The sequence below is a fragment of the Lathamus discolor genome, chromosome 2 (assembly GCF_037157495.1).
Source record: "Lathamus discolor isolate bLatDis1 chromosome 2, bLatDis1.hap1, whole genome shotgun sequence".
Lineage (NCBI taxonomy): Eukaryota > Metazoa > Chordata > Aves > Psittaciformes > Psittacidae > Lathamus > Lathamus discolor.
The window spans coordinates 1910895-1929685 of record NC_088885.1 but is presented as its reverse complement, the minus strand read 5'-3'; the positions used below and the strand labels follow the sequence as shown (position 1 = coordinate 1929685).

The window sequence follows — 18791 nt, the reverse complement described above, 5'->3', positions numbered from 1 at the left end:
AATTGGGTCCTTCAGGTCCAGAAGTCATCTTAGCTTGATCATAGGACAGCAAAGCATTTTGAAGCTCCTAAAATGGTCTCTGTCTGGGGCATTGCTCTTCAGCCCCATCTAGCAGCAGAGCTGGTATCTCCGTGTGCCTTGGCCTGCCAGCTTCTCCCCTGAGTGAAGAGCTAGATTTCCATGTTCTAGCCCCAAAATACTGGGCTGAATATTGAAGCCTGTACTCAGGCAGACTCTAAGGGGGTCAAGATACGCTGTGGGTTTGCATCCATAGATTAAACCAGGATGATTTTCTGGAATTCAGTTTTGGAAAAGCTTATGATGTCAAGAGTTGTATGGTGATATTTCAGCATTGGATTCTGTTCTTTAAATACTGTCTACTTTGAAAGCCTTCAGGATAAAGCCCCTGCTTCAACCACACACAGAATAACGTGGCATGGAAGAGACTCGGTGTACATTGACTTTTACCTGCAGCTTCACCATGGTTTTCATCATGGGAAGTGCTACTGATGCCAGCCCCACTGACATCATGCTGCTGGGCTACTAGAGCTGAGCATCTGGAAGGGTTAGGGGGCAAGGGTGACAGGATAAACCTCACGTTCACTGAACAAAGAACACTGGGAGGTATCGCTGCCATGCAGTGTTACTGGCTCTTCAGTCCTGCCAGGCTTATCTGCGACCCCAATCTGAGGGGGGAGAATCCCTGTCAAAAGAGCTTGTGACTTCTCGCATCCTTGTTTAGTAATAAATACAGAACATGCTTAGAGCTCAGATGCTGTTAATGAATATACAGTCTTTAGCCAGGAACAAAGCAGCATTTGGCAATTGAGGGTTTGGATTTTTTTTCAGCCCTGTGCTACAGAAAAGGCAGCACCTTAAAGGAACTGTCTTGTACATGGCTGATCATTTCTTTTTGATGGCTTTTAATGTGCTTTTATCATCGCAACAGAAGTTCTTAGTGACTCATACTATAAAAGCAGCAATCTGTTAATGAGGCATTTACCTTCAAATGCTTGAAATGCCATCTTGAGTGGTTTTAAGTTGTGATAATATAACTGCGCTGTACTTGAACAATTATCTGTATTTAAATTCCCACTCTGACTTCTTGAATCCGTGTTTTAGCATCCATCAGCCCCTAAATACATGAAACCTATTTGAAGGCTGCAATTCCAGGCCTTCATTCTTGAAAAACATTATTCTGAGATCATTTAATCAAATAATTTAACATGTCGGGCTCTACTCTGCTCTTGTGAGACCTCACCTGGAGCATTGTGTGCAGTTCTGGTGTCCTCAACATAAAAGGGACATGGAACTGCTGGAACAAGTCCAGAGGAGGCCACGAGGATGATCAGGGGACTGGAGCACCTCCCGTAGGCAGACAGGCTGAGGAAGTTGGGGCTGTTCAGCCTGGAGAAGAGAAGCTGCGTGGAGACCTCATAGCAGCCTTCCAGTACCTGAAGGGGGCCTATAGGGATGCTGGGGAGGGACTCTTCATCAGGGACTGTAGTGACAGGACAAGGGGTAACGGGTTCAAACTGAAACAGGGGAAGTTTAGATTGGATCTAAGGAGGAAATTCTTTCCTGTGAGGGTGGTGAGGCACTGGAATGGGTTTCCCAGGGAGGTTGTGAGTGCTCCATCCCTGGCAGTGTTCAAGGCCAGGCTGGATGAAGCCTTGGGTGGGATGGTTTAGTGTGAGGTGTCCCTGCCCATGGCAGGGGGGTTGGAACTGGATGATCTTGAGGTCCTTTCCAACCCTAACTGTTCTATGATTCTATGAATTGTACCTTTTGTCATTGACAACAATGATACTTGCTTCCAAGTCCCGTAAATTCTTGAGCTCTCAGAATATATTCCTATGCCTGCATAATCAGAACAGTTGTTTGTATTGCAGACAACAGAGCTTTAGCCCTCAAGGTAAAGAAAGAGTAATGCTTATGTAGATTTGCTGTGGTGCTAAATGCGAAGGCCTAGGAAAGCCTCCAGCATCAAACCAAAAAAGCACAGCAGGCAGATGTAGCAGATACTCAGAAACCAGCAAAGCAAGAAAGGCCACCACACTGTGGCACAGCAGGCCTTCAGAATAGAGGCCGATGTGATGTTAGACTGAGCAGTAAGCTTAATTGGACAAGTGCAAATAACAAGGAAATGCCGTTGAACCCTCAGAACACCTGCGTAAGAACGCCCTGAATCTTCACAACTTCCCTGAACCCTGTCAGCAGCTTAGCTGCTCTGCTCTCACCATCCCACTGCTTCTCTGATGGCATCCTTGTGTGAGAGCATTTTGTTGCTTGCTCATTTTGTTTGGAAGATGATGGTCCTGCAGGTACCCGGGGGTATTTTGCCTGTTCCTAGCCCCGTTACCCTTCCTGTTTTTCACTGGGTGTTGCTGTTTGTTCAGGAGAGGGATATTACCATGCTGTCCCATGTTACATGGGTTAGATGACCATTGCATTGTAAATACCAAGTTCATCTTTTCAGACTCTTGTCTGATCACACCGCAGGGATCTCCGCTTTTGAACTCTCTTTCCAATCTTGCGTTCCTTTGGACTGCTGCTTCACTCTGGACCTGGGGGGCTTTTGCAGATGCCGTGCACTACAGCACTTGCTAGGCTTTTACCTGCATCAGGCGCTGTACTGGCAAACCCATCTTTTCACACGTGGTGAGGCTGTTGCTCTCAAAAGGCATTTGCAACAGCCTGTGCGCTACGGTGCTGTCAGAAACGTACGCCTCATGATAAGGATTTATGTGCTGTATGTCAGCCCTGACAATACCAGACTCTTTGTGTGCTCTGCTAATACAGTGGCTAAGTCTTCAGAACCATGATGTTCAAAGCCCATGCTTGTTTCTTTGCATTTGTCCTTCTGGTGTGGTATCTGTGTTTCCCGTTGCTCAGGCAGCTATTTCAGAGCTGATTCATTTACTTGAAATAAGTGAAGGTTTCCCACCCCCCAGTATTTCATTTCTTATCTCCCATGCAAATAGAGGTCTATAAAACTGCATTAGCTTGCTTCTAAACACGGCAGATGCAAGGAGATGCCTTGTTACTTCCTTAGTCCATGTCTCCTGACAGCTATTACCACCCTGCTATGTGTTTTAAAAATAGGGAATTTGATTAAGGAGTGAATACCCGGTTAAGGTACTTAAGGTTTGGGTCTCTTTTTTCATTACTACTTACAATGGTTGATTCACAATCAAAAGCATTAAATGAGCATGTAATGGGGAATTCTTCTTAAAGAGTCCATGTAGAAAACAAGCCTGAGGGGCAAACTCTTATTTTCTGTCAGAGAGAGATAAAATGAGAGGAACTCTACTGAAGTGAATGGAAGTAGCTCCCATTAAAATCACCATAATGATAGTAGGGAAAAATCTTACAACGGATGTGATCAAGATCTTAACTTTCTTTTTGCTTTCTGACACACGCAAATATTTTGCTACTTTCCCCAACTTTACCGTTCCAAAATACAGGCTTCATTGTAAGGAATGAGCCCAGAAAAGTTGTTCTATTTTCAGGTTCTGCTTAAGTAAGGACTGTAGATGGCTTTTAAGTGCCTATAAAATGAGAAAGGTAAATGATAGTAGCCAACTTTAACAGAGAAAGCAGACACAGCATCTAGAAGGTACTGATGGAGCTTTGCTCTGCTATAGATTTATTACTATATATTTGACTCAGTGTTTGACAAGACGACAGCATGGCTGAGGTTGAACGGGACCTCTAGAGGTCTGTTTGTCCAACACCCCTGCTCAAGGAGGGCCACCTAGAGCCAGTTGCTCAGGACCGTGCCCAGGACCATCCCAAGGATGCCTCTTGTGCCAGTTCTTGATCACCTTCACTGTGAAAGGATTCCAAGCACAGAAATAAGAAACTTGCTGCATATCTTGAGGTAACTGTCGTAATGATTTCCCAATACACAGATGGGTCTGAAAGAGGCAAAATGACCGTTGGCTGCTTGATAAGGGCTCACAAGCACTAGAAATGGCAAAGCAGTGTTGTCCTGAGGTTTTGCCTGGATACTCTCCCCAGGTCTGAACCTGATGCTGCAGTGAAGTATTCAGAGGTGCTCCTGAACCAGGGAAGAACAGTGGGTGGGAGGCTTACTGATGCCTCTTTCATGTGCCTGGCGATTGGGTAAACTGATCACCCGCCAAAAGGTTATTTCATAATCCATCCTCTCCCTTCTGTACACTGGGAAAGGACATGGTGAGGAAAATGTTTGCAAAGATAGGGTGATGGAGCACACTTTGCTGTGCTGACAGTGACCTGACAGCTGTATGAAATATTAAGTGGGTTCATACATGGTTATATTTTGGTGAAGATGCATTTTTAGGGCACAGGTGTTTTGCTCCCACCCATTATCGTTGGGCAATAAAATGTTAGCTGATCAAAAATTTATATTTAATAAAACCAAACCAAACAGAAACCACCTCAAACTTTACATCTTTTAGCCTGTGTGATTTCCCCCTCTCCGTGTGTCGGTTTCTGGGCCTTTAAGGCATAAGTGGGAAAATTGTCTGGTTTCTTCAGTGCACAAATCCTATCGATTTAAAAGGGAATTGTTTCCTCCCTAAGCTTTTTCTGGAGTACTGGGGTTTGAGGTTCTCCAGTGATCCACTGATGCCGGACATGGGGGCTAAATGAAATGCTGAATCTCATAGAGGCAGGCAGCACTCTGTAAGCACGTATTGGTGTGTCGGCTTTTTTGCACATGGCTGTTAGCATGCAGAGGGATGCTCCATGTGGCCAGGGTCAATGCAGCAGTGCGGGATAGGTACTGGAGGATGTTTTGGGTGTGTTTTTGCAGAAGATCCCATAAATAGTTTAGCGTACTTGAGTTAGTGAAGAGGTCTTCAGAAGCGCGCAGGGTCTCTCCCAAAGGGCTATGTGAATCCCATTTTTACCACTCTCGTGGTAAATCAGAACCACACAGTCTCTCTCTCACCTCCACCCCCTTCCCACCCTGCCCCACTCCCAGAGGGATGGGGAGGAGAATTGAAAGAATGTGACTCCCCCGGGCTGAGATAAGAGCAGCCCAGTAACTAAGGTATAACACAAACCACTGCTGCTGCCACCAGTGATAATAATGATAAGGGAAATAACAAGGGGAGAGAATACAACCGCTCACCACCTGCCAACAGATACCCAGCCCGACCGAGCACTGATCTAACCCTTCTGGGTAACTGCCCCCAGTTTCTATACTGGGCATGATGTGCTGTGGTATGGAATACCTCTTTGGTCAGTTTGGGTCAGGGGTCCTGTCTCTGCTTCCTCCCAGCTTCCCCTCCTCCCTGGCAGAGCACGAGGCTCACAAAGTCCTTGGTCAGAGTGAACATTACTGAGCAGTAACTAGAACCATCGGTGTTATCAGCGTTGTTCTCAGGCTGAAAGTCAAAACCACAGCACTGCACCAGCTGCTGAGAAGGAGAAAAATGACTGCTACTGCTGAACCCAGGACAACCACTTAAAATTAAACTGTGCTGTGGTGAGGGTTTGAAGATGCACATTAGGTAATGGTATACCCAATGGGGTAATAGTGAATATTCTCCTCGTTTTACGTTGAGTTGTAATTATAATTGTAAACTGTGTTTTAACTTGAGTTAGATCTTTATTTATGCCAGTACTGAAGATATGCATGATAAATTCACTCCCTTACATGCATGAGCACAACTTGGTAGGTTGTGTAGACTCTGCTAACGATGGTATCAGGGCAGAAAAGCTCAGAAGAGCAGTAAATGTGATTATTATTAATTTAGGACTCACATGAGATAAATTCACTATATCTGCTCTGCTACTGTAATTATGTACTGTATTAGTACATTGACAGTGTACTGCATCTTACACAAAATTACCTGGTGTTTTCTTCCATTTTCGAGCAACTGATTCACCTGCAAATGCATCAACTGGTGCAACAGATTTCCCTGGAACAACCAAAATGTCTGTGCTTCCTTTTAGCAACCGCATTGTGTGGTTACAGGGAACTTGAAAGCTGTGAATGTGGAACTTGCACTGACTTCCATCAGAGAACTAGACGCAAATCTTTACAGAGTCAACCTCTTCTCTCCCTAAATGATGAGAGCATTTGGTTCCACTTAATGGTTTTAAACTATTTGCCATCTGCATCCTACTAATAATACATTTGTTGCTATAGATCTTAAAAAAGAAAAGGCAGTAAACAGTATTGAAGAAAAAACTACAAATGTGTGTAAGCATCACTATTCTTTATAAGAAGTTGCATTTATTTCAACTAAAGTATTTTTCATAATGTTTGAGGGCATTCCTGAAGTTATTTGTTGCTATGTATCTTATTCCTCACCTGACAGTTATCCCTCAGGCTTTGTATCCTTATTAACTGAGCTTGTCTTGGTATCTACAACCTCACTGGCAGTGGTGACCCAGAACTGCAGTGACAATGGGGAGGGAAGGACCTTCTCATGGCGCTGGTGTTATCACGATGCTCCATAACACTCTGCACCTTCCTAGGGCCTCTGCCCAAGCAAACTTCTTTTCACAACTGGACATTAATCACCACCCCATTAATTTTATTCACAGGCACATCCAGCATCATTAGTTCTGGCTTGTGGCTTGTTCTTGTGCTTCTCCTTTTGTCTGCTGTCAAGTGGAAACACCTTATAAATAGTAAATGAAGTGGAAATGGGATTTAAAAGTTAAAGTAACTCTATGAAGTATTAAAGCTGTGTTGCTGTGTAACTAAGTTAGGAGAGACATTTTCCCAAATTGCTTTTTCAAGCTTTTTTCTCTAATTTTTGATGACTTTTTTTTCCCCTCTGCATGTTAAAATCCCAGTTGTTTATTACACTTGGCATACAGTGTATTAGATGCTCAGCACACAGTTCGCAGCTATAGATTTATGCACTGATAGTATAATTGCAGAAATTTTGCTTGTGCTTTAGGATGCAAAGCCAGGAAAACGGCATTCCTCAGCTGGTGCTGGCATGTGTTAATGGGGCTTTGTAGCCTTTCTGTTGATGAGGAAATGTCAGAAATCATCCATTACATTAGAGAACTGTGTGGAGAGCCATGTTTCTTTGGGCTTGCTCAAGAGAAGGCTAGTGGGGCATCTCAATCTTTCCTGTGTTGGCCTCTATACCCGTTAGCACTAGCACCTACAGATGATGGACAAAGGTTTCCTGAATGCTCCGAATCCTTGGAAATGGGGCTGGTTTGTTCTGTCACTTTGTCAGAAGAAAGCGAATTGTGAGCAGAAGTGGGAGTCCCTCAAATTCACACAGAAAGAGGGGCGGGAGAGCTTCTGTCTCCCAATGTTGTATTTCTAACGGTTCATTACAAATGTTTGCTGCACATCTGACAATGGATTGGAGTGGACTGTAATTATGGTGTGAATGTGTGCTGTATTTTGATTTCGAATCAATTGCTAATTAGTTAAGTGCAAATCTGAATGCTTTGACAACAAAATGGTGGCTGATTTACAGATCTGCTCCGATTTTCCTTTCTGAAATAAGACAAAGCAGAGGGCTTTGAGAATTTGCACAGGACTTTTACTGACAAAGTCACTGATGTCTGTAAATTCTACCCTTTGATTTCTTCACAACTGGTCCATTAACGTCAGGGGATGTTTCGAGCCTTGTTTATGTAGGTCTGTAGACAAGAGCATCTGCCACCAGTACTGCTGTTAGCAGCTCCTTCACGCAGAGGAGAAAGTTTGTGTTCCCTGATAGAAACCTCACAGCACGACACAGGGGATTACTGCTTTTAAGAGCCAGCCTGTGCCTTGGCAGCCCCTCAGTTGGTTGAGAGCAACGTTTGAATCCCAGCTCAGCTCTCGAGGCCCCTGCTCAGCTTCTTGACATTGTTGGGGCTTAAAACGTGACAGGTTTGGCTCTGGGGGTGGTACAGACCGGAGTGTTATTTACTGACAGCCACAAAGCGTTGGCAATGACCAGCTCGGTGGCAACGGATCCTTCTTAAAACTTGCTTTTCCGTGTCGGGTTAGGTGCCATGAGATGCTGCGGTTTGCATGATGTAAGAACATGGAGCCGGTATCCTGGCATCTCCCGAACCTGACACACTTGAACTTTTTGACCAGTGGGGTTTGGCTTAAAATCAAGTGGATAAATGGATGAATGTCTGGATGGGTTTAAATCAGTGAACTATTTGATACTCTGTGATTGTTCTGGAGTGTTTTCTTTGCTTCATGGTGATGAGATAATATGTTGTTTAAGCAATACACCATCAGTCCCTCCCATTACCGGTTGTGTTCATTAGAAGTGAGGAAACTTTAGGGTTGATGTTAAGATTTCTGTCCGGTTTTCCTTACTTTCAAAGGCGGACAGGCTTCCCTCTGCAGCAGTGCTGCTGGAGGCCGCAGCTACTGAAGGAAGCAAATTAACATGCAGTATGTTAATTTGTTTTCCCTGTCCTTCAGTCACAGTGAGGAGAGTCTAAATATTTCAGTGACCGAGACTTTGGATTCCTGCTCCTTGCTACACAACAACAACAAAAGCTTTTTATAGCAATAACAGTTAGCAGCGACACAGCAGCCGCAGACAGCGACAGGCAGCGTCTCACCATGACCGCGACTGTTAACTGCTTTTGCACTGAATGCCTCTGTGAAAACAAAAGAGCACTGAGATATAAAGATCAAAGCGAAACCAAAAGAAAGATTTTTTTATTGCTATGTTTTACTTTGCTGGCAGACCAGAGCAAAGGTTTTCTGAACATTTAAAAGATGAAAAAGGTGAAGAATCCCAGAAGCGATTTATCTTGAAGCGAGATAACTCTAGTATTGATAAAGAAGACAATCAGGTTGGTTCTCGGTTCGAGAGTTGCTGAAATTTGTTCTGTTTTCGAAGGTGGGCTGACTGATGTTATTGTTGTTCTTTTGTTGTTGCTCTCCTCCTCCCCTGCTCCCTTCCTGCCTCCTTCGGCATCCGTACCATGGGTAGCACTGAGCCCTGGCGTGGCCGCTTCAGCCGTGGCAGTGTGTTGGGTTTGCATGGGTGGTTTGCTTGGCGCAGGATGTGCTGCATGCCAAAGGGATGGGGGAATGCCGGCGGCTCCGGGCTCTGTGGAAGGCTGTGTCAGTCGCGTTTCCCAATGTCTCGCCTAACTATGGCAGTTGTGCCGCTCCCTGCAGCTTCCTCCTTCTGTGGTACCCATGCAGAGATGGATTTCAGTAAGGACTGAAAGTGAGGATGTAGCCCAAAAAAGGAGAGAGGAAATAAACTAAAATCAAAATCCCCCAAACAAACACGTGATGGTGAGGCCAGGTTCATTTAAAAAAACCAAACCCACCCTAAATTAAGCTTTGACCCAAAATCAACCAGTTTCACCTTTTAGTTCCCTCCCTCCTCCCGTGCTCTCGCCACCTTTTACTGTCTGTGTAACTTACTTGCTTGTTGTGCATGTACCGTGGCAGACGTTCCCCTCTGTGTTGCCTGTGCTATAACATGACCTTACCTGAGGTGAGCCGGATGAGTAGGGGAGTGCCAGGGAAATGAGTGTGTTTGTGCTGCCTGGAAAAGTGGGTGCCGTGCTGTTCCCATCCAGTGCAAGCTGCCCATGTGGAATATATTAACCAAAAAAACCAATCGAAAAGGGTTTCTTACATGAATTGCTTTTATGAGAGAGTTCTCACAGGTAAGAAGACAGCATCTGCTTTCTTTGCTTAGGTTGTGCTTGTGGAGGGAGCTGCCATTGAGGCTCTCATTGCCACGCTCCATGTTTTCAGCAAAGGACTGATTTTTTTTTTTCCTTTTTCCTTTATATTTTTTCCTTTTCCCCTTGACTTCCAGTGGTACAGAGCAGCCGCGCCAGTTGTGCTGCACCCGAGCTGCCTTTGCAAACAAACCCCAAGCGTTTTTAGGGTACGGCGAATACGGGCATCAGCCGAAGGAAAGCGGCATGACCTCTCTCACGGGGAGCTGGGGTGCAGGGGGAGAAGGAGCAGTATTGAAACCCAATTGCCAACAAAGTGTTTCTTGCTGTGAGGGTCCTTCTCTCCCACGGCACAGCCATTTCCTGAGAGGCACAGACTTTTTGCCCTTCTTTTCCCAACGAGACGGAAGCTGAGGGTTCCTTGCCACGTGGAAATGGTTGGAAGTGTTGTGCCGAATATCTGGGACTTCTCCTCCTTGTTACACAAAGGCTTTGGTGGGTTTCTTCTAGGGTTCACAGTTCAGCTCTTCCAGCCTAGTTTCCCCTCTTCCCTTCCTTGATTCTGCAGATTGCGAGCGCTGCCTGTGCTCCTGCTCCTTGCAGCAGTAGGAGAGTTGAGAAATCTTAGTGGTCGAGAGCAAGGGCGCTTAGGCTTGGGGTGAGAACACCCAGTTTTAGGATGGTGGGTCCGCCCAAGCCATGCAGGAAGCCTTGTTTTGGCCGCCTGCTGTGTGGACTGGAAACCCTTGGGTGCCCATCCTCGCAGGGTGCTCCGTGCAGGAACTACAGCTATTGTTTCCATGCTTCGTTTGTTTGAGTGAACATTTATTATTCTCAGCTGACAGTTACTTAACGGCAGTTTCTAACAGCTCAACTTATATAATCCTCCTGGTTTTCTTTCTGCTCAGCAAAACAGAATTCTTCCATTTAGAGATGACAGACGAAGTAAATCAATTGAAGAGAGAGAAGAGGAGTATCAGAGAGTGAGGGAGAGAATATTTGCACAAGATGTGAGTAGTTGTTTTAATTGCCTCTTTAGTGCCATACCTTTGCCGGTAGTCAGACAGTCTTGCCCCCCTCCAACACCAACACTGCAGCAGGACCTGCCCCGTGGGGCTGGAAGAGACAGGGAAGGGAGATTGTCGCAGAGGGTCTGAGAGGAGCTTGAGATGTGCGGAGGTTGGCTTCTGGAGAAAGAAGCGGTGCAGGGAGAAGGGTAGAGGAAAGATCAGGCCCAGCATGTTGTCTGGGGAGTGCTTATCCCATTTCGTTGAATGTTCATATTCGTGTGGTCTAGGTTTCCTCTTGTTTTGCCTTCTGACAGACAAAGAGCAGTGATTTAAATGGACACTCTCAATAAAGCAAGGCCATGTAAACTAAGGCCAGGTTGGCTGTTGGATGGAGCTCTGAGCAACCTGGTCTTAGTGGAAGGTGTCCCTGCCCATGGCAGGGGTTGGAACTGGATGAGCTTTAAGGTCCCTTCCAAGCCAAACCAGGCTGGGATTCTATATATTTGTTTCAAGCTGGATCAAATTTCCTAAGTGTCCTTTTGCATGGGTTTGTTTCTTTGGACCAGTGCTGTATCACTAAGACACCAAGAACAAAGATAAGCCAGAGGTTAAACATCGAGTTGCATGGGGTTTTAAGTTAAATGACCAGTTAAGGAACTGTGTTTCTGCCGTCAGAAAGAGTCACATTCTTGATTTTATTTTGAAAGGAATACAGTGAAACAGGCATTCTGATTCCTGCCTTTACCGACCAAATCAGAACTTGCACAAGAACCTATATTGCTAGAGAGAGGAAAGCATTTAAATGTGAAACATCTGTGAGCAATACCTCCTGTTCCTGAAGAAGGAAGAAAATCATAGTTTGCTGTAATATTGTAATGATGGGGTCCTAAAAGGAAAAAAAAAGTCAGCATTTTACTGTTTTATCTCACATCTCAGCGGGAGCTCTGCCACTTAGAGGAATATGGGGATAAACCTGATTAAAACTGTTCCTGAAAACCATATTTGGCAGTGTCCATTTAAATTAAAGCTGGTCGTATGTTGCAGGTCTAATAGTATTGCTTTAGATATCCTTTTATTTTGCTCTGGTTTTGGAGTTGCACATGTCCGAGTTCTTTAGCAGAACGCATTGCATAGTGTTAAGGTGTGCGTTGTCTGACTTGCGATGAGTAATTGTGCTGTTTAATAAGTAGCTTGCCCCATCAAAATGGTTTTAGCCTCATTTTTTCTTCCTTGGCTGAGACAATCCCAGTAAAAGCAGAGGCCCTTCAGTTTGTGTTTGGCTTTCAGCACGGGGCTCTGATGTGAATACTGTCACAGTATATATGGTAGAGTTACTGGGTAGTTCAAGGGCTGTAAAAGCCTTTTTGTAATAAGCTAGAGACAGCAACTTTCCTGGAGGAAACAGGTTGCAAAGGAGCTTGTGCAAACCCAATATATCTTTGGGTTTTAAAGCAGCCTTCAAATGAGGCAAAATGTTGTTTAAAAATACCAGATGGGCAGATGTTGTCCGTACAAAGTAGTTTCTCTCATAAGCAGCAGCTAGGCATGCCAGGCTGGGAAATGGAGGTGGCTAGAACAGTGCTGAAACTCGCTCCACAATGTGAGTGCTGCTGGTTTTATCTTTAGATACTTGAGTTTTAAAGACAGGCAAGCAGTGAGCGTTTTCATTGTCCACAGCAGGAGGTGGTTGTGGTCCATTGGGTTGGTATCTCCGAGTGGCAAGACCTAAGTAACTGTGTGGTTTGTGGCAAGCATTTCAAACGCACTGGGAGTGAGCACTTTTAAAGATCAGCACTGTTAGATATCTCTCCCTCTCTCTCTCATATCCACTCATTGAGCTCTCTCTCTGCTATTGCAGGTGTCAGTGAGCATTGTAGGGTGATGGATTTCAGCAAGTTTATGAATAATATTAGGAACTTATGTCTCAGCTGAGCTGTTTTGAGTGGAGCACTCCCAGATATGCAGTGGTTTTTAGGAGGATGACAGTGGTTGTGGTGGTGGCTTTGTCAGCTTTAGGAAAGAGTGCAATGGCTTCCTATTCTAGGTAGCCGCTTACTGCATGTAAGGCTTTTTATAGTTTTAAGCCCCTCTGCAATAATTAATCATTCCAGTTCTCCCCAGGTTTCTCTGAGGTAGGTACCTAAACTTTGTCATCCTGCAAATTCTATCTGTAGGAAGAGAGGCAAAGAGGGATTAATCATGTGGCATTTTTGTTACCTCCATACTGTTTACACTGCCGTAGTCAAGCCTTTAGCAGTGCCTTGCTTATGAACCTTAGCAAATGGATTATAGATATTTCACTTCTAATTAGAGGATGCATGAAGAGAGTTTGCATGAGAGGTCTCCAAAGGGCAGCCACAAAGGTCAAGAATACTGCTGTAACGTGTTGCACGTAGCACCCCCTCTCTAAACATGTTCAAGATACCCAAAACTCCTTGGATTAACGTATCAGCCCCGGAGTCAGATCTCTGATAAAATTCAGGAGGAAAAGGCAGTCTGATTATGGCAACAAAACCTCCTGTGCATGTTTCAAGTGCTTACGCCGGACCCCACATCCCAGCCAACAGAAGGCTTGCTTGTCCTGCCTTTGAGTTTGCAGCCCTCTAGTGCATCAGATACCTTCCTTTCCGAGCGAGGAGGTTTTAACAAAATAAATACGTTCATGAATAATGCCATCATTATGATAGTCCTTATGATGATTAGTCTGATATTAGTTTAAATTACACTTCCTGGCAAGCTTTCCATCTGCTGTGTTGGCTATCGTAAATTTTGATAACGGGAGCTGGAGGTTTGAATGACTCCTGTCGTGTAGAGCCGTAACAAGCGGCAGGGATTGAGAAGCATGTTAATGGGATATCTTAATAAAGGAATTGGTGAAGAAATAAGTAGTTAATAAATGTGATCATTCCAGCTCACTGAAATAAGAACTACAACACGCACCTCCAACTTTTCAGGCCGCTAACAGTAAAGCAGCACTGCATGAGCTCTGTTATGCTCAAAGCTATTTTCAAGGGTTTCTTTTTTATATTGCGAAACCTACAGCCTTCCTTCTTAAAACATGTTTTTTTTTATTGGAAACTTCATTTTACAACAGTTCATGAATTTTACAACTAAGCGCGCTGGAACAGAGGACCTGGAGTACCTGGGTCTTGCAAAGGAGAAACTTCTTGTCTGAACTGCTTTAGTTGCTTTGACCAGGCTGAAAAGTAATTGTCCAAGAAAGACAATCTAAAAGAACAAAAGGTAGACGTCCTTTCCCCGTCTGATAAATCAAGTTGTTGATTTAACTGAAAATCCCAAATGCGTGTGTAAATGATACACTGCGTTTGGCTTTTAAGCAAGCAGAAAATTGATTCTAAAGACTAGCAATTGGATTATGTGGGGGAAATGTCATTCTTCAAGGTTAACACAGTGTATAACCTCATGAGCCAGAATCACGTAAGGACCATCCACTGTTCATAGTTCTGTTCTCTAGTCATCGTTGTGTATTCATTGAAAAATGACCGTGTTTTATAACTTACACAAATGCTGGAATTGCCCATGGCACACACGGGATGTGTTAAAGGAAATACACCATGCTTTTTCCTTTTTCTTGTTAATTGCAATGGCTGGTTTTGACTTAGGAGTGTATTCTGAAGAGCCAGATCCTTAAGATAAAAAAAGAAATCATGATTCCTCTACTTAAGAAACCACTGAGGATCTTTATCATGCTCTGATTAAAGAGTTTCAAGAAAGAAATATTTGAAGACACAGCTTCAGCCTTTCATATCCTTCTAGTAGGAAAAGGTTAGGAAGAAGAAGGTTTAAAATGAACGGAAACAAAACAAAGACGTGCCTTGTGTTGGGTACCAAAAACCTATAGGTACTAAAACCCCCACACTACTGTACAGAGCCTTTGCCTGTGGTTGCCGAGCAAGCAATAAGCATTAGCTGGAAGCCTGAGATCCATCACATCTTGTTAACTGACGTGAAAATGATTACCTGATGGTATCCAGAGCAGGATATTGCTGCTTGTTAATAGTTATCTATGTTGGTTAATGTAATTAAAACTAAGAGCAGCAACCCCCAGTATACCTAATACACTGGCAGAGCTGATGCACGTTTTCCAGTTGAGACTTGAAAAGGTTTGGAGAAGCTGGAAGAGTGAAATACTCATCTCATAAATGACAGTCATCCAGAGCACCCTAATGGAAACCTTGCCCGCAGAGGGCTCCAGGGAGGTGTATTTGTAGGTCATCTTGCAAAACTCTGTTCCTTTTGTAGGCTTGTTCCCAGTGTCTTTGAGTATGTAAGAGCCAAGTGTTTCAAGAATGTTTTTGACTCCAGCTCTCATGGGTACTCTGCTGGATATTTAAGCTTTCCTGGTGCTTTAAATTGAGTACTGTTGATGCTATAGATCAGGAAAGCAAGTCCTGACCTTGTAGTAGCTAGAATAGAATAATAGTAAGTAGTGAATGTAGTAAGAATAATATAATAAAAGGTGCCTGTCTTCTCTGCCTCACACCTGTACAGAAATATAGTTTGCAGGGATGTTGTGGCCCTGTGCCATCAGCATTAGTCAGGAAGACAAATGGAGTTATTACGGACACTGTCTTTAAGTCTGTAATGCAGTTGATAGTGGTTCCCATTTGGGATACTGAAAAGGGAGCAGACCTCTCCACTTGCTCAATTCAAGTATAAACTCTAGATACTTGTCCTGCTGATGTCCCAATCTCTATAAAACACTGGCAGAAAATTCCAGGCAGATGCATGCCCCTTTGCTTTTGTGACTGTGGAACACAGACCAGTACTCTGGTCTAATGCAGATTAGTTGCTTGTTCTTGTAGTGCTGCTTTGGAAATGGGACAACTGTGAAGTCAATGCACAAATGTCCATCGTGAACCTCAAAGTGAAGGCAGCCCCGCAGTTGAGGCTGTAGAAGCTCACGGGGTGGTTTTGCTGTGCTTGTAGGTACATAAAGTGTGCTGAAGTCTGCACAGCCACCTTTGTTCGTGAAACCGTGTGAGTAAGGTACATAAAATGAGAGAAGAGGCAGAGTCACAGCTGTACAAAGGATTCCAGTGGTTGTAGAGGGAAGGGTTTGTGTCTCTTCTCAAGAGTGGGGTGAAACCCTAGGTCTGCTGTTGATGATGGGAATTTGCTCCCTGGGAATGAAGAATTTGTTCCTCACATCTTAAGGCTTTGTGCTAAGGAGAGACGCACTTGCCCCAGATGCTGCCCAGAGCCTTGCATGTTTACTAGGGGTGCAGGGTGGGAGCTCAACTGGGAAGCCCACTGAGCTGTAAGATGTTCCCTGGTGTGGATGCTGGACAGGAGAATTACAGCTTTAGTGAGAAACCACATTTCCTTCTCAGGGCTAAATTCCTTCCTTGTATGAAGAGATGGGATGGCACTGGCTGTGGTGCCAAGAGGAAACTTTGCCCATGCATCTGCTGAGCACTGGGAATGAAGTTCTGGTGTTGGCCAGTGCTCTCTGAGTAGGTCATTAGCTCACCCTTTCTGAAACAGAAACATTCCTAATCCTTGCATATCCCACACCATTAAAATCTGACACAGCTAATGATGGCATTGTATTCAAGCTGAGTCCTGCTGTTACAGAAGTAATGGGCATGATCTCTGGTGCCCTCCTCCCTTTTGTTTAAAATCAGTGCAAGTACTGATTGTTCTTTCTTCTCTGCATCATGGAGATGTAATCCAGTGACAGCTACGAGGCACTTTGTGTAGTGAACATGAAATAGGAGGGAAATGAAAAAATCAAAGAGGGAGAATTATTCATGGGAAATTGAGCACAGCTTCATTTCTCTAAATAAAAAATCAAGTAATGCTGAAAGAGTTATGCAGCTGCCCATAGGATTTATTTCTTCTGAGCCCTTCACCTTTCACAGGATCTAAGTCCTCCAGCAGAGAACTTTTTGAAACAGGCTATTACTGATGTTAATGCTATTGCTAACGCGATTATCATCAGTTTGTATCTCAATGTGGGTACGACTGCTTCCTCTCCAGCTGTAAAATGTGAACTCACCCAGTATTTTCAGTACTGCAGTATCTTCTCTCCCTTTGAAGAGCTTTGTCAATTCTGCATGCTTTCCTCCTGTTTGTCCTTCCTACCTGCAGCTCTGTGCTGTTCTGCAGTCTCCTTTTGAGGTGGTAGGGCAGACCACTGGAACCTTGTTACGTAGGCAAAGCCTTTTCCCCCTTTGAATTGCCAGTATTTTGTACATCCCACCTTCTTCTGATCTCAGGACTGAGCAGTTTCAGTTTGTTCCCAAACTGACACCCCTCGTTGGCAATGTGTTGTAATGCATGGAATTTACTTTATTGGCCTGACCTTATTCTTGACCTTCCCCCCCCCCCCCTTGTCTTCTGCAAATGCAAATGATGCATGATTTGAAATCCCCTTAAGCCTGAACAGGGGAGGTAATTCTGAACTCAAGGAAGGAATTGGGACAGCAGAGCATATCTAGAACGTCTGATACAATGCCTTTTTTATTTTTCAGTCAGTTTGCTCCCAGGAAAACCTTTTTGTGGAAAACAGGTAAAAAAAATAGCTTGCTTTTTTTTTTTTTTATGTTAAACTTAGCTGTTTCTTCTATTATTTTATCTCTCTCTAGTTCTAGAGTTGTTTGTCTTAATGTGGAGACTAAGCGTATTTGTAATCCATATTATCTGCAGTGATTTTGTGCTTTAAGAGGGGGAGGGAAAGAGATAAGGAGCTACTGCTGCTTTCCCAAGACGGGGCGTTTCGGTTTAAAAAGCAGGTTGTGGGAGGGAGGGGGGAGCCCACCTGAGGTTTCATCTCCAACGACCGCTCCATCTCTGGAGTGCTTTTAGCATGTAACTCACTGATCTTTAAAAAGCACTCTGGTAGTGGCTGGCTGATGGTGTGTATGAACCATCGCGCTTGTGTTTCTGCTGTTTAACCTGTTCTGCTGTGGGGCTGAGCAGCAGCACTGATTTCATTTGGTGCTCGTGAAGGTTGCCAAATGCCCCAGACCTGCTTTCCTGCTGTGTTGTAGTAATTACGTAGTAATGAAATGCTGACACCTGACACGCAGTTCCTTTGCATGACTGTGTGGTGGTTCTTATGGATGGGGGGTTTTCATTATAATAAATCCACTTAAAGGGAAGAAGAAGCTGTCCAAGATCCACAAAATGTGAAATATTGGGTCCATAGCAGCCATAAATTAGCTTAACTGCGTTGGAAAACTCGGAAATTGTACAAAAACCTTTATGGCAAGTAAGGATTTTAACCAAAACACTGGGATTGTCACTGGCGAGTGTTTGAGCAGTGCTAGCCCAGGGCTGCCCTGTGCAGGTTTGAGAACTGCTTAGCATCCCCTTGCAGAAAGGGAGGTTATCTTTCACGGTGTTTCTGTCTCTGTCCATCCTTACATCTGTCAGATGCGTTTATGGGTGAGGCTCTTCTCACTGAAATGACTCCACAATAATGGTATAAACCAACTTTTCCGATGGACAGTCATGTAAGTGGAATGAGGGAAGGCCTTCAGGAGGTAATGGCCACTGTCCTGTAACCGACTCCTGTTCTGAGAGCCAAGGCTATTTCCTCAGCTGCTGCTTCTGTATCATGACTATGGAAATATGTTTTATCAAAACTGCAACAGAGGAAACCAAAAAGTAAAAGGCAGATGTGCCCATAAACCTCCTTTTCCCTCTCTGGAGAGACTGGGACAGGAAGCGTGATGTAGTTATTCACATTCCCATGTCAGCATTGGAAGTGCTCGGATACTGCCCTGCTGAGGGTAAGGTGGGGACCTTTATGGGATGAACCAGGAACTTCCTAGCCGGCCCTCCACTGATTTATGCATTCCATCCCATGCCTGCCTGCAGGAGAATGTAGCCAGTCCTGCTGTTTGCACGTGGTTCCTTTTGCTCGAACCTGTGAGCTGGTGTGAGGATGCATACCCAGTGGAGAGCAGTAAAAGGCCAGGTTGGAGACTGGGCTGCAGTTACTGCCTGCGCTCTCGTTGTCAAGAGGGAGGCTTCAGCTGCGTTCCTCAGAACACTGCTTTTTCTTGCTGCATGCCTTACAGCCTTTGGCCAGGTGAAGCACTTACACGTGTACTTAGCTCCATGCACGTGAGCAGTCTTGCTGATTTGCTGTGTTGGAAGCTGGGTATGTGTTTAAGT

At 44.5% G+C, this 18791-nt stretch overlaps 1 protein-coding gene across 3 annotated transcripts in view; it reads left to right on the top strand.

Annotated features, from left to right (window-relative positions):
- ARPP21 (cAMP regulated phosphoprotein 21) overlaps positions 1-18791 on the top strand; it is a 422740-nt gene that overhangs the window by 343229 nt on the left and 60720 nt on the right. For all 3 annotated transcript variants that reach the window (XM_065665400.1, XM_065665399.1, XM_065665398.1), the window contains 3 exons: positions 8673-8781; positions 10542-10643; positions 17141-17178. In XM_065665400.1, coding sequence (XP_065521472.1) covers positions 8673-8781; positions 10542-10643; positions 17141-17178 — 249 coding nt within the window. The remainder of the gene's footprint in view (positions 1-8672; positions 8782-10541; positions 10644-17140; positions 17179-18791) is intronic.